General features: G+C 36.1%; 4 protein-coding genes across 4 annotated transcripts; all 4 read right to left on the reverse strand.

Annotated features, from left to right (window-relative positions):
• Positions 1-1,769: 1,769 nt before the first annotated feature.
• On the reverse strand, positions 1,770-5,258 carry LOAG_05950 (hypothetical protein). Its single transcript, XM_003141486.2, has 11 exons — positions 5,071-5,258; positions 4,683-4,802; positions 4,221-4,391; positions 3,891-3,989; positions 3,601-3,679; positions 3,280-3,368; positions 3,109-3,169; positions 2,978-3,044; positions 2,709-2,811; positions 2,311-2,358; positions 1,770-2,103 (listed from the first exon to the last, which is right to left on the reverse strand). Exons 1-11 carry the CDS (start codon positions 5,115-5,117, stop codon positions 1,986-1,988), a joined length of 1,002 nt encoding a protein of 333 aa, XP_003141534.1. The 5' UTR covers positions 5,118-5,258; the 3' UTR covers positions 1,770-1,985.
• A 2,155-nt stretch (positions 5,259-7,413) lies between these two features.
• Positions 7,414-9,954, reverse strand: LOAG_05951 (sex muscle abnormal protein 5; the record flags this gene model as incomplete). The annotated part of the gene is made up of 6 exons (XM_003141487.2): positions 9,861-9,954; positions 9,203-9,303; positions 8,812-8,916; positions 8,094-8,201; positions 7,669-7,817; positions 7,414-7,523 (listed from the first exon to the last, which is right to left on the reverse strand). The coding sequence occupies exons 1-6, from the start codon at positions 9,936-9,938 to the stop codon at positions 7,414-7,416; spliced, it is 651 nt and encodes a 216-aa protein (XP_003141535.1). The 5' UTR covers positions 9,939-9,954.
• A 1,477-nt stretch (positions 9,955-11,431) lies between these two features.
• Positions 11,432-12,819, reverse strand: LOAG_05952 (hypothetical protein). The gene is made up of 4 exons (XM_003141488.2): positions 12,699-12,819; positions 12,522-12,594; positions 12,098-12,234; positions 11,432-11,735 (listed from the first exon to the last, which is right to left on the reverse strand). The coding sequence occupies exons 1-4, from the start codon at positions 12,801-12,803 to the stop codon at positions 11,598-11,600; spliced, it is 453 nt and encodes a 150-aa protein (XP_003141536.1). The 5' UTR covers positions 12,804-12,819; the 3' UTR covers positions 11,432-11,597.
• A 1,218-nt stretch (positions 12,820-14,037) lies between these two features.
• Positions 14,038-14,393, reverse strand: LOAG_05953 (hypothetical protein; the record flags this gene model as incomplete). The annotated part of the gene is made up of 2 exons (XM_003141489.1): positions 14,038-14,178; positions 14,385-14,393. The coding sequence occupies 2 exons, from the start codon at positions 14,391-14,393 to the stop codon at positions 14,038-14,040; spliced, it is 150 nt and encodes a 49-aa protein (XP_003141537.1).
• Between the last annotated feature and the right edge of the window lie 24 nt (positions 14,394-14,417).

A 14,417-nucleotide genomic window follows, 5' to 3' on the forward strand; every position in this document is an offset into this window, starting at 1 on the left:
AAAAATCTTTCAACGAAAAAGATTCAGAAAACATGGACTATTTATGGTAGAGGGCGTTCTCGTTAGTTTTACTGAGGCGCGCTTACTATTGGCTTAACGCTCTAATATCAAGTCTTCGAACTAGAAAAATATACAAATTCGATACCACTAATCAGCCAAAAACGGACGAAACCACAGAACGACCTGTGTAAAAGTTAACTCCTACGCTGCAAGGTTCAATAATCCTGCAGCGCAAGCTGACTCGCCACAGCTAGGAGTCGATTCGCTACCGATCACACATATGGTGGGCGATGTATCGATGAGCGAAAGGCACTATGATGTGTATTCGAACTGACTGATGAAGCTATCCATGTGCAACCTGACCGTAAACACTACGTGAGCAATTGTCCAATTGTCCAGTGCTACTATTTATCTTCGTTAAAGTTAAGCGTAAAGGGATGCTAAGTGGTCCAGTGTGACGACGTCGTGATGTAGTACGATAACAGAGTATGCTGGATTGGATGATTGCTAGAATTGAATACTAGAATCGATCTTAACATTTCTCTGAATTACATATTTGCTCCGCTATCAGGTATTACGCGACTGTCATTGATGTTGCGTTACTGATTATCGTGCATGTGGCGGTTCTTGGGAAATCAGTGCTTGTAGCTCATTTCTTTCGTGTGGGAAGAATGCATGCTTAGGGAACATACAGGCATGAAACTTCTCGAACAAGACTAACAGAGCTATCTGTTGAACTATTTGAAATTGTCGATCCATTAATAAAGTTGTTACTAACTCACTGGGTTCACACTGCCACCAACATTCATTGCTGTCTACCAATTTGTTGTGTGAAATGTCGAATATCCATATCAGGTATCCGATATTTCAAGCAAACACAAATAGGGCACTCGATATTTCAAACAAAGTGACAGACACCAGCGAATGTTGTGGCAGTGTGAATTCATTGAGTTAATAAGCAAGCTTTTCTGTTAAGCCACTCGTGTTCTTCCTCTACAGTCTTGCCTTTATTTCTTAACACGCTTATCTTCCCTTCTTTGTTCTGATAAAAATGGTCATCAAAATTTTGTAGCAAACAATATTTTCTCTTTGTGTTGTGAGGAAACATTATGTAATTGATCATTAAATGGTAATGGTGTGGTTTTTTTCAGAGAAATCCAATTCAAGACGGCTACCACTAGACCTTTCTTTTCTCGTTTGGTTCTGGATGTCTGAGGTATCCTCAGTGTTACTTGTCTGTAATGAATAAAAAGTTACGGTGCTTAACTTCAAAACTTCATTAAACCAATAGAAGCGAAAACAATTTCGTGATACAAAACACACGAGAACATTTCCTACTGAGTTCCCATGCTTGTATTCCTTACTATTCGCACCATCATGTCTACTTGAACCTGTAGTCTGTAAATTCTGAACCGGACCCACAACTATTTTCCTTTTACAAGCATGCAAAAATAACACTGCAGCAATTCATTAACTTATCCTAATTACTTATCAAACAAGAATATGTAAATCGAGTTTCCAGTAAAAAGCTTTTGTAAAATAAAACTATTCGATGTTATAAGGAAATTTTTTTCCGACTAGTAACGCTTTGTACTGTCAAAACAAGCAGTGCAAACAATTTAGTTTTCTTGTATTCCGTTCACTGATGTTCGAATTTATGCTGCATTAATACTGAGTTGCTTCTTGCCAAAAGTCCGGGTTCTGTACATCTAACCCGTGTTAGAACAATTATGTATTGTATTACAGCAGCATAAAAAGCATATCATATTTTGCGAATCTTTTATTAATAATTCTTTATACGCTAACTTGGTTAATACAAAAAATTACAACTGAGAACTAAGAAATAATTTCCGGAAGCAACGAGACATATAGTCCCTCAGAAAAGGACAGGAAACACCTTTTAAAACTTTCGATACTTGAGAAACTGACTCCTGAGGATTGATTCGTTGTAAAGAAAAGATATTTGCCAACGTATATAATTGTCGTCACAATCCCTTATTGAAAAAAACACGCTGTGTTGTAGGCATATTTATGCCCATGTGATATTTCAGCTCCGCATAAGTTTCTGGCTCGTACTGCATCAGTGTTGTAGCTTTGATACTGCTAAAAAAAAGAAGGATTTGGAAATGCTCAGATTCAGAATTTTAATTACACCCTGGTTGTCTTCTAGCCTCTCCGGCATCTCTCCTTTTTCTTTCTCCTCCTATATTCTCTTCATCGATCTAACTTTTTCATATCTCGAAACAGTTTATATTTTGGTTCACATATTAGAAAATTTTCGTGTAATTCAGAAAAACAAAACAAGCATACTTAATTTGCGGAAAAAGAGCACAGCCGACTGGTATCATTGATCCATATCTGCAAAAACTGGTGACTCAAATTTTTGGATATTACGACTGAGTATGTGTTGGGAATTTGAAGCCTTTTCCCGAATGAAAATCATTATCTCGCATTGTACTTTTTTCAATTTAGCATCCATTCTGATATATACTGGAGAACTCAAAATCCACAGCTTCTTTAAAATTTTTATCTGGCAACTATGTTTATAGAGTGCGCGATCGTCCGAGTGAAACATCGCGAATTCAACACGTACTTGGTCAATCGCTATTATTACCTGTTGTGATGTGGTATTAACAAAATTCGGTCGTTGCTATTAAACGCTTGTGAAATGGAATGGAGTTGACCAAACTACAAAAGTAAATACTTACAGGACGAAAGTAAGTACAAGCTGCACCGGTATGTTTAAGAATTTGGCGCGATTGGTATACCAGTTGCATTTCTCCATAGTGTTCATAATCAAGGGTATTAGCACTGCAATAATAAGTCCAAAAATCAGACTGCATCACTCCCACATTCCCATTAATGCATTATAATAAGTGGTTCATTAATATCACTCAGCGTCTCTCTTTAGCTAGAACAAAAATTAAACTAATGGTACATTGCAGACGGCTTAAAATTTATTTGGGACAGAACTAACACATGCTTGGAGCCACAATAACATTACGCGAAAACACTACCAAACTGATTGCTTTGCATGCTGCCAGCTGTAAATAAACGAGTATAGATTTCATCGAATTAAAATATCAGAAATGAATAAAAAAGAAGTACCTTTGATCTCGCTACTACTTGTCCCATTTCATTCGTCACCGGAAGGCCACTGAGAAGCTCACTGTAAATTCAAAATGAAAAAGTTGAAATTCATAGAAAGGAGTGTTTTTGAGTTCAAAATATCATTGTTTTCTATAAACAAGTAAAAATGAGAAATCAAAAATATGATACTTTTGTCGTGTGAAAGGGATATTGATGGCGTTTGCAACTGCTACAGCAGCCAAAGGCACGAAACGCTGGGAAAGTGGTGAAAATGCACGCTAAAAAAGCCCTATTATCAGTAGTAGGCGTTACGAAACTATTTAATGAACATTTTAAAAAACTGCCCAAATACTGAAAAAGCTCTACTATCTTTGGAAGCTTCAGCAGAGACATATACATATATTCAAGCTTCTGACCTTCTATCACATAAGGCCTTAAATTTCTGCAAATGTGAAATAAGCAAAAAGTCCTCAACTGAGTTAGAGGAATAGCTATGTAAAAGTAAGTAACCTTTACTAAATAATTCTTCAAGCCTACAGCAACACCAAGTGCACCAGCAACCGCTGAGGTGTAAGCAACCAATAAATCCCTGCAAATCAATGTCAAAGACATCAAAAGTTGAGTTATAATATTATTAGATATCATATTAACAATCATGAGAGTACAGATATCTATGTACGACCCTTAGCTTGATATTCCAATTAAAATATTGAAAAAATAAGAAAAGGAAAGGTAACGATACGTTCACAGTGCGGGCCTAATGAACCTGGAAAATTTATGGCCAAATCCAGAAAACTAACCTTTTCGACAGAGGACTTTGCGCATTCCGATTGGTATAATTGACAAGTGCATTGAAGGACTGATTAGCCCACTGCCAGAAAATTACGGCTCTCGTACTCCTAAACAAAGGTTATAGTTGTGGTTCTGGAGACATGAATCGAAAACGACTTCTAGTCAAATCTATGGATTTACACTCATCCAGCTTCCTTGACTACTTCCAACTTCCTTTCTGTCTCTGAAAATCTACTTGATGATCCTATGGGCATACAAGCTGCATCCCACTCAAGAATATTCCGTCAGTGAAACCCAACCAATCCTCTACTATCCTACCAAAACATGCGTGCACTGACTTGTACCACAGCATCATTGCTCCGCAAAGGAATGTACCACCCCAAGCATTGGCACACATACGTCCCGGTAATGTTTGCAGCTGGCCAGTGTCCGGATGAAAGGCTGAACCATAAAAGGCTTGAGCGCGTTGCAAATCTTTCACAGTGGTACCATATGGTTCTTTGCCAGCTCTATCAAAAAAGATTCTGTAGGATCGAAACAGATTAATTTATGATTTAAAAATCCTTATCAACTGTTTACCACAAGCAAAAAATTAGCGAGTGATTAATTCCCACATATAACCGTTTACACATTAAAATTAAACACACAAAGTACAAAGTTATTTAAAAGGTCTTTTCATCCATTAATGAAATATTAGCATTGTATAATTTGTCGCTCATCTGAATAAAGACTTGTCATTTGACCATCAAACATCTTTGAGAAAATTGTCAAGATCTGGTTTAATGTTAGAAATTTCAAACTTGTATAAATCCAGCAGTCGTTTGCTATCTTGAAGTGTTTCCTGGCTAGCAAATGCTTTCAGCGGATCAGTGATCGTTATAAAATAACGCAAACGACCCAAAAATTTACTTTGATCCCACCTAAAACATGTTCAAGTAAAGAGCTGAGCCAAGTTTCAGTTGTAAAACGAATTCAGTTTCGCACTGTCTACGGTGCGAAACTGAATTCGAAAAGCGCAGAAAACTACGTGAGGTTCTGAAATTACTCGCTTTCAATATCTCTATTACAGTAATATGAAACAATAAGATTCGCAGATTCCCTTCTGAAAAGTTCAAAAATTTGCACCACGTTACCCCCATAAGATAGTAAATTTAGAAATGACTTAAAAATTTGCATGTTCATATATACCTTGGACTATCAACATCGTACCGCTGCAATCCTAATTCAGCGGACATTCCAGTACGTCAATTGACTTTAGCCTTCATCTCATTATCGGTCAACAAATACTTCGCTAAAAGTTCGTTTTGGAAGGAGCTGTTTCACATAAAAACGAAAACTACAAGAATGATGAAACATAGAAATTATAAGTAGAATGGAAGTACCATAAGCTAGTAAATGGAAGTAAATAAGGTAAGATGAATAGTCCCAACACCACATATTACCGGTGCAAATTTGGAGACCCCAAAAAGCTAGCGGTAAATTTCAACAGCATATTACAGCATAATACTTTTATTTGAATAAAAATAATATCCACAACAAGAAAACAGAACATCAATACCAATGCAAGAAAATTCTTTAATTGTGGATTTCAGGCAAAAATCTACAATCAAGAAACATGACCCCACAAGAAATTTAGTTCCTAGAAAGTTTTATAAATCTCGGGGAGGACTGCCATTTGTTCGACTGATATTAAAAATGAGCTTTTTTTAAGATTTATATTTGAAAGCGAATGAGCCGCATGTTTTGAGCTGACAAGACTAATGTGACACTTACAAAAACTGCCTATTTCAATTTCCTTACAAACCTTGAAAGATTTTGCAATCAGAAATCGTTAAATATATAAGAAAACTTGCATACTCAAAATAACACTTTAACGGTATTGATTGAACCCATTAGCTTTTATAGAGTGGGCCAAAATAAATTGAAAAAAAATTTAAAATATCGTGTAAATGTAGAATTGAAAACACCAACCATGAAAGAAAAAACGGCAAAAAAAAACACCGGTGGTGTTACAAATTCAATTTTCACCATCCAAACAACGAACTTCCAAACCTTATTAGGAGAACCAGAGAGAACAAATTAAGTATTACACATGGTATAATTTGAAAATGACTGGGACTTTGAGAACATGGTTGCATTTACGACAAAAATGAGATTTGTTATGCGATGAAGGAAAAATCGTTGCACGAACCTAATGTTTTGTTCAAACCAAAGCAAAGATTTTATTTGGCAAACCATGCATTTTTCTTTTGCCTTTATCTCCAGTGAAAGAATATCCTTTTCCCTCATTTCTCTTTAGCAAGCTTGACTTCTTCCTTCATTCACTCTTATTTTCGAGTAGCGCTAATTGACTTTTTTTTAACATTCAGGATTTCATGACTATTATTATTACACCTCCATATTATCTAAAATCAGTACAATTTCTAGCATAATTTTTACAAAGAAGCTGTACAATATGGAGGTATAGTAATAAAATTTTAATTCTACTTTTAACTTTCACATAAATCTGCACAAGATTACCTAGGACGTTTCCCTAAGAATTGCAAGAGCTAAGAAGAAATATTTAAAAGGAACAGTCAAGTAATGGAACCTATGAGTATTTGGTGGACGACATATTTTGGAAAATTGTTATAGTGAAGAGTAAAACGGAATGGCAGGCAGATATTGTCTGCACATGACATATTTTCCTTAAAAAAAAGATGAAAAAGCCATTTCGAAAGAAGTAAATTCTGAAGTGGAACAACATGACAGTCGAAGAAAACATATAACAATAAATAAAGTAAACAACAAATGATACTTTTAAAAAGTGAAAGAAATGGTAAGCTGAATAGTCCGTAATACAATGACAGATATAAAAGTAAGATAACAAAATTATCGTTGAGTATGACATTATTTAGCATCAAGCTAAACTGCATGATTTCTTAATCTAATATTAGGATACTACGACAATCCCAATGAAAAGTAAATTACACAAGACTCATCATATTCAAATGTCGAAGGCAAGCTTTTCTACTTCTCAGAAACGATTTGTTCTCATACACAAATCCAAAACAAATTTGTATGCAGATAAAATTGGATACTTTAGAAACGTATTCATGTGGTCATATTCGAATTTTAAAAGACCACAACTTTATCTAAAACCATTAGTTTAATTGCTTATAACGTATGTACAAAGTTTAGACCTCCATCGGAGCTATCCATCAGAAGACTGCGGTTCGGCTACTGATCAATTTGTTTAGCCGGTAGAAGAAACTAGCATAAATGGCAACTAATGACAAACAAAATGCACAACAATGCCATAAAAATTATTAGGACTATTCCCTGCCTGTCATAAAGTAAAGCCCTTGAAAATCATGCTCTGAAATTACCTTGGCAAGAACGCAAAGGTTCTGAAATCTAGGATTGTATGAAGACAGCAGCTTCGATTAGGGACAATAGTCCTAAAATCGAAAGAGTGTTTAACAGAAATTATTCAGGGAAAAAATGAATAAACAAACTAGCAGCATCCCTCTGGATATAAATAGGATTGTTTTAATGAGCACTTGTAGAATTATTGAATGGACAAACATAAGTTGCTGGAAACATGCCCGATTTTCCGTTTAACGTACCTTCCCACCAATTTTCATCTTCCCGATTTGTTACTGAAACAGTGTTTCAGTTTTCTTTAAAAGCTCGCAATTTCTTTTCTTTTTTTTTTTAATTTTAGCCAAACGTGTTTTGAATTCCAAAAACTAAGCAAAGGACATAATGTTTTAATCTAAAATAATATTAAAATGTACTATTTACCAGTAATAATATCTCCTCGCTTGAAACCCAGTTCACCCTCTTCCTGTGGCTTAAAATCAAACATGGCCTGCACCAAATGAGTACCTTGAGCTGCCACGCTATCCATATTTTGAAGCAAAATTGTATGCGAACGAGAAACGGATGCCGATCTGAAATACATGTCCGCAGTTTGTTTCCTTGTAATTCCAGTACCTGACAGTCGTCCTTTCCAAGGCTTGGTTATTTGGCTCGCCAGGGAAAGTCCATTAAATTATAATTATAGGACAATAAGCTGGAAAAAATATTTTTAAAACACAAGCAAGTGAAGAAGTACGGAACAGATATGAGTTAATGATAATGTGATATAAAGCAAGAAATTATGGAGTAGATACAGCGGCCACTTTATTAATACCCAAACGGTTAATGTTAATAAACTGCACGCTCACCGATGATAATTTATTAATTCGTTAATGGAATTGAATTTCACCACCCAAAGGTAATATTTGCCATTATTGTCGCGTAGCACTTTAAAATGTTGCACCGAATCTTGAAACCTATAAAATATAAAATTAAAGGCTCCAGGTGAAACTAAATGAATCATAAAAGTAATTAGTTCTTTTTCGATCATCCTGGTTACTCTAAAACATCTCAGTAGGTTATGCTAAATGAATGGATATCGAAAAATTTTTCAGTTGCAAATATAAAGCTGGCAGAAAAAAAACGCATCCGTTTTTCTGAACATTACCTGATTAGTAATGGATAGTCTATAGCGGTATGTATGGCGCTATTCTGGAAAAATAAGAAAAAATCATGGGATGTACTGGATATCTGCGACTCTTTTCCCCCATATTATTCTAATATTCGTGTGCAAGAACATAGGACAAATATAAAACAGGCTAAGGCTGGTAATCGGTCTCAATAAGCTCGTTCATAAATGTTTCCCCAACAACTAAACAACGTCATCAATATATATCATAATGCCAGTCGTTGTTGACTTCAACTAGATAAGCTTCAACATTTCGTTGCATTTCCAAACGATCACCCCAACCAACATTAACCCTGAGGCATGGTCTATAACCTTTGTTTAATAACCCTTCATTAATTTAAATATTTTAATCTTTGTCAACGCAGAAAAAGCAAAGAAATGGTAAGTGGGCCACCAACCTCACAGAAATGCTAAAATCGCCAGGAGAGCTCTCGGACTGTCGCACAAGAAATGCACCATCACTATTTCCTGATCGTAACAACAATGCTTCTGCATCTGCACGACTAATTTTCCCAAGATACCCAAAAAAAAAGGAATAATGTGTGATAACATGTATTCCAAATACGACTACGATCACGAGGTATCAAAATTCTTGCTTTTCCAAGTATTCATAATCTTATTTTTGCATACATAAATGTCATGAGCATAGTTCCAAACGTGATTGAACAACTTGAAACTAAGAATTTCAAGCTATTATGTTCATGTTCATTAAACAGTGTCATCCTATACAATAACAGCGGTAAATTGAGAAAAAAGAGTCGCAAACTAAGTGATCGAAGAAAAACAAACCAATCATGTTCATTCATTCTGATATAATTGCTGGGGATAAAACCTTCATGTCCATCCAACTCTGCTTTGTACCAATGTGGATCTTCATCTTTATTTAAAACCTGAAATGTTTATAAGCGATTTAAATACAGGTCAAAAACTGAATAAAGCAAAAACTTCAAGTCTTGAACAAATTCATGCTTACTTGAGTCTTTCTTGATTCTCTTCAATACGGGAAAGTATACGAGTGAGATCATGAATAACTACTAGTGACTACATCATTTGCGATCTACCTAGGACTATCTGTAGTTGCACGACAAATCAATGTAGCGTGTTAAGGAAACCAATGAAAACCCAGCCTCTGTTAGCCTCGTTAAAAAAGTTGCAAGATAGAGTTGCTTCCAATTTATTTGTTTAATATGTATCATAGAAACAAAAGTCTGCGTCTGCGTGGTCCAACAAGCGGCTGCATGTCTTACTGATGCTTTTGTCAGTATATTCCCACTGTTAGTCCAAGTCAGCTGAGTTGCCCAAAACTGATGTCGACTTTTTGGTAAGGTTGCACTCACAAGTTTGAGTCACGGTGTGGGTTCGACAGACTTTTACCTGAACATGTCTCTCTTGAAAACGACGGAAATTTTTGCAGCCAATTCATATTAAAAAGCCTGAATTAGCTAACCTTTAAAATCTGATTCTTTCGGAAACTAAGTTCATCCTCAGCTGTAGCGTTGAAATCGTGCTCCGCTATCGCCTCCATCACGCTTTATCTAGAAGCATCAATCAGTTAACAATACAGAAATTTTCATCTAATGAAAATCGCTATTTCTGCACTTTAACTGACGTTTTGTAATTTTTCCAGGTACTACGTCGTGCATGCATATTTACTGGGCGGATCTAAAATAATAAAACCAGGTCCTTAAAAGGAGATGTGCCTAACGGTAGCTTTGGAAACTGGATTTCTAGGAAAATCCGAACAAATGACAACGCTCCGAAAGTTAGCCAACATCTATTCCATAAGTATAATTTAAAACATGAAGAAAAAACACAGAAACTATAAGTTACATCAGCGTAGTAAGTTAGTGGTACAAACAACAGCACCGGGAGACAAGGAATACAAGGAGATAAGGTCGATGACCTTGAAGCGACCATGGTGGGAACAAGATGACTTTGTCCAAAGTACTCTTCCATTCATTTGATGCCATTTAATCATCCGTATTCCATGATTAAATGAAATAATGAAAACGTGAGGTATAGTTAGCAAATAAGATTTCCGTACCCCAGATAATATTTAAAACGAATTCGAGAAAAGTAGGAGATGGTTCGTTTTCGGTAACCGTCTCAGATCACAGAGATCTTTTAGGATTTCTGTAGTAACGTTTTCAATAGGAAGCACCAAAAGGTAAATTGCATCTCTTGCATATCTCATCTCACTAACTCAACCCATCTAAAACAACTCCGGCAAAACAAAGTACACAACAAAACCAAGCAGAAACCATTGAAGCAAACCGAATTTCAACGTGATACACAAGAGCATTGGCCTGCAAACACCACCACGGCTCACCGTTTCATCTGGAAGTCGTTGGTTCCGGTATAGATGAGTAACCGGTTGCGCTATCTGTTTTAGTAATAGGTGCAGAGTGTCATGGAAATATGGGTAATTGAAAGTGGTATGCAGAGGAAGCAGCCCTGCAGAAAAGAAGAAAAACCGTCCTGTCCTTTTTCTGTTCACTTCAAAGTGTTTTCGAAACACTCGCCACGGGAACATAATGTCAACTGATAGAACCTTTTTGAAAATACCGGTGTGATGTACACAAACTATATTCCAAATTATACTTATGCGATACACATATTAACACACAAATGCTTATAAATTCATAAAATGTTGTAGTACAAACTGCATGAACAAGCCATTTAACTTGGCCCGGACAAAAAAAAAAGACGAAAGCTTGTGTTGACAGCCGATTCTGGATCCTCAGAAGATTAGAAAGAGATGAATTCTGGTCGCAAGGATTCAAATATTGACCCGATGAATGACTTCTGCACCCATCCTTCCTCCTGCCACATCGATATATAATGGAAAAGGAATTTAGTTTGTGGGAATGGGATAATAAATTATCAGCTATGGCAGAAAATAATTCACGTCAAGACTGAAGTTTTAGAAGGTTCCTTATTCCCAATTTTCTAATTTTGTTTGTCTGAAATGCCAATCTTCCAGACAAATACGTGTCAAATGTTGATATTCTGAAATTTGGTGTTTTAAGATTATAAACCTATTTTGATGGATGGGAATACTTGAGAAAATTTGGAAATAGTGGAAACTGGACAGATTGTCATTCTGAGTACATCATGATTAATTAACTATATGAAGAAGGATCGCAGTTTCAGAAACAATTCTGTTGGCTTGCTCGCTGCATTATTAGTGGATGCAGTCATGGCTTTCATCAGGCATTATGGCTTCCAGGTTCCACGTACCAATATCGAGGACCTTCTGCGGTACTTTACGATTCGTAATGTAGTGGTTCGGCAATTCGAACTTCCAGCGTCGTTGGCATGGCTTCAAATATATATATATGTATGAGTTAAAATCGGCGGTTGGGATTAAGAAAGTATAATAACTTGCTTGATGCAACCGCAGTATTAGGATAGCATAAGCACTTTGTGCAAATCTTTCTGGTAGATAATTATCTTTAGTATATCCAGGGATTTTTTTGGACCGTCTTTCATCTATCTATCAGTATATTCAGCAAACGAACTGTGTAACTTTATATGATATCAATCAGTATTGTTCAAAAATAAGTGGAAACTAAATGAAAGACGAAGTGAATAAACATGTTCCTGTGAAAGCGATAAGTCTAATAACTAATTACCTAGGAATTAGAACTAATGTGCAATAGTTAAAGAAATAAGCACACGTACAGTAACGCCATCGTTGCAATCGTGGTAGATCTTTAGATGGGGATCAATAGTTGTCATTTCATGTGTATCGCCGGACAATTGGAAATAACCGTTTTCGTCGGTATAACCTGCATCCAATTCGTCGTCTGGATCCGATCCTGAAGTCATCCTCTTATTTTCCAAAATGGGTCGATATCATAGCATTATCTAAAATTAACAGAGGGAGTGAAATCCGAGTAGAATCTAGTGCTGGGTCCGATCCTGAAGTTATCCTCAAATCACCTCCACCTTCTATTCCGATTTCACTCTTCTGTTAGTGCGTTATCATCTGATCCAGAAATTCTACCTCACTTGGTAGAGTAACATTGGATATCTTTCATCATCCACAGGTTTTGACAAATATGTAACAGAAACTATAGTACTATCCCCACAATGACCAACTTACCGAAATCATCATCGACCAATTTAACTCGCACGCCTGGAGCTGGCTGAGTACCACAAAACAACCTCCCAGTTACCTGCAATTAAAACATGAAATTCAGTGGTTGTTCTCCGAAGGCAGTGCTAAATATGGAAGTAAGCGTTAATTTTTTGCTATCGTGTGAAGTTCTAAAAATGATACGCTGTAGCTTTGAATGCCGGTATGCTGTTGTGGAATAATTGCACTGTGCGACACGCACACCAGCAGTGCGACAACTGCGCCCAATACACCGCGATACATGGTCATTCAATACACCTTTAACGGAAAGTGAAAATATCACATAGTGGTAAATTTTTGATTTTTGCATCTTGGAACTTCGATTGTAGGTAGGATATATTACTGATCTATATACATACTCGCTTAGATGGTTATGAAGATTTGAAGGTGACATAATTAAATATAACTATTCGGCGTTTCAAACCGTACAGCACTGTTATCCATCATCAATTTTTTGATTTCGAAATATTTCGGATAAAATCTAAGCTATAGCCGAACGAAAAGAGTAGTGCGTCTATTTGATAATTACTGATTTCGACCGATTATTTCCTTGTGTTAAGTAAGTAAATTTTGAACCTTGTCTAAAAACCTAAAGTTACTAATGTTTGACCTTACTTAAAAAATTTATTTCCGAATTGGTAAACTTAAAATTCCGAGTCTGATACCATCCTAAATGTTTTGGAAATTATCCATCCGGAAAACAATGTTCGAAAAAAAATTTATTCGTTTATACGGAAAAACTCATTATTTAGGTATAGAAGTGGTAAAAGTTAATCTATGATTGAGAAGGGAAGATAATCCCGTTAGAAATAACTTGAACTGTGTTACACAATGTCCTTTATCAAATGTATTTTGCAAGAAAAGAGAGCTGTAAAGCCGTTGATCTAATTTTTGTACTTTCCCGAGTGACTTCTAAATAGATTCACTATTAATTTTAGTGACACTATCTCGGGATAGCATTTACAAAAGGATGAGGCGGAAAATTATTTCAAAACCAACAAAAATTAAAGTGCAAATTGAGAATTATATCAATAATTTGCTGAATGCGGAAGACTGAAATGCATGTCAAGGCAGGGGAAATCTGTTTGTCGGGGCAACCGGTGTATCCCCTAAATATAATTAAAACATATTCAACAACAGGAATAAGAGTTACAGTCCATTCTATTTGTGCAATAAAAAAAATAAAGTTGGCATGAAATGAAGTTCCAGATAAGCAGCATTCAGATTACAATTGGGCATTAATCGTTGAACTCTATCTAAGCACGCGCTATCTTCAGTGTACTCTTTTTAACAGTGTAACTAGGCCTCCGTTTCACTTTTCTTTCGTAACAGAGAAAATTAGTTAAACCAAAATTTCCATTCACTAATACAAAGGTGTCTACTGTCTAGTGCAGATACTTGCTGCTCTCATTAGTCATCGTTTGTGTATACTGCTTATCAGTTCCCTTTTGATAATGAATGAATTTCAAGAAACACATTGACATTAGTGATGTATACATTCCTGGTCTTCATCTTCCAGCTCCACTTCAAGATTCATTTCTCCGAGTTCCATTGTCTTCCGAGCTACTGCTCCGTTTGATACATAACGATCCGGAATGCGGATAATCCATTCCCTTTGGCATGGCTGAAAGTGAAATATAACTCCGCTGTACTTTGATTAATGTACATCTACACTGATCTGCTTACTATATTATCATCAGTTAACGATTTAGAAAGAGCTCATGGCTTAGAGTTGAACTGTTCAATGCCCATAACCCGCAGTCCAATGTGTCCCCTCATGAACGGTGGCACTTAGCCCTAGTTTTTCGGCATATATACATACATACGTACACCACACATCGTGTATCCTCGGTTTCTTCGTTC

The sequence above is a fragment of the Loa loa genome (genome assembly GCF_000183805.2).
Source record: "Loa loa unplaced genomic scaffold supercont3.477, whole genome shotgun sequence".
In the NCBI taxonomy this organism is placed as follows: Eukaryota; Metazoa; Nematoda; class Chromadorea; order Rhabditida; family Onchocercidae; genus Loa; species Loa loa.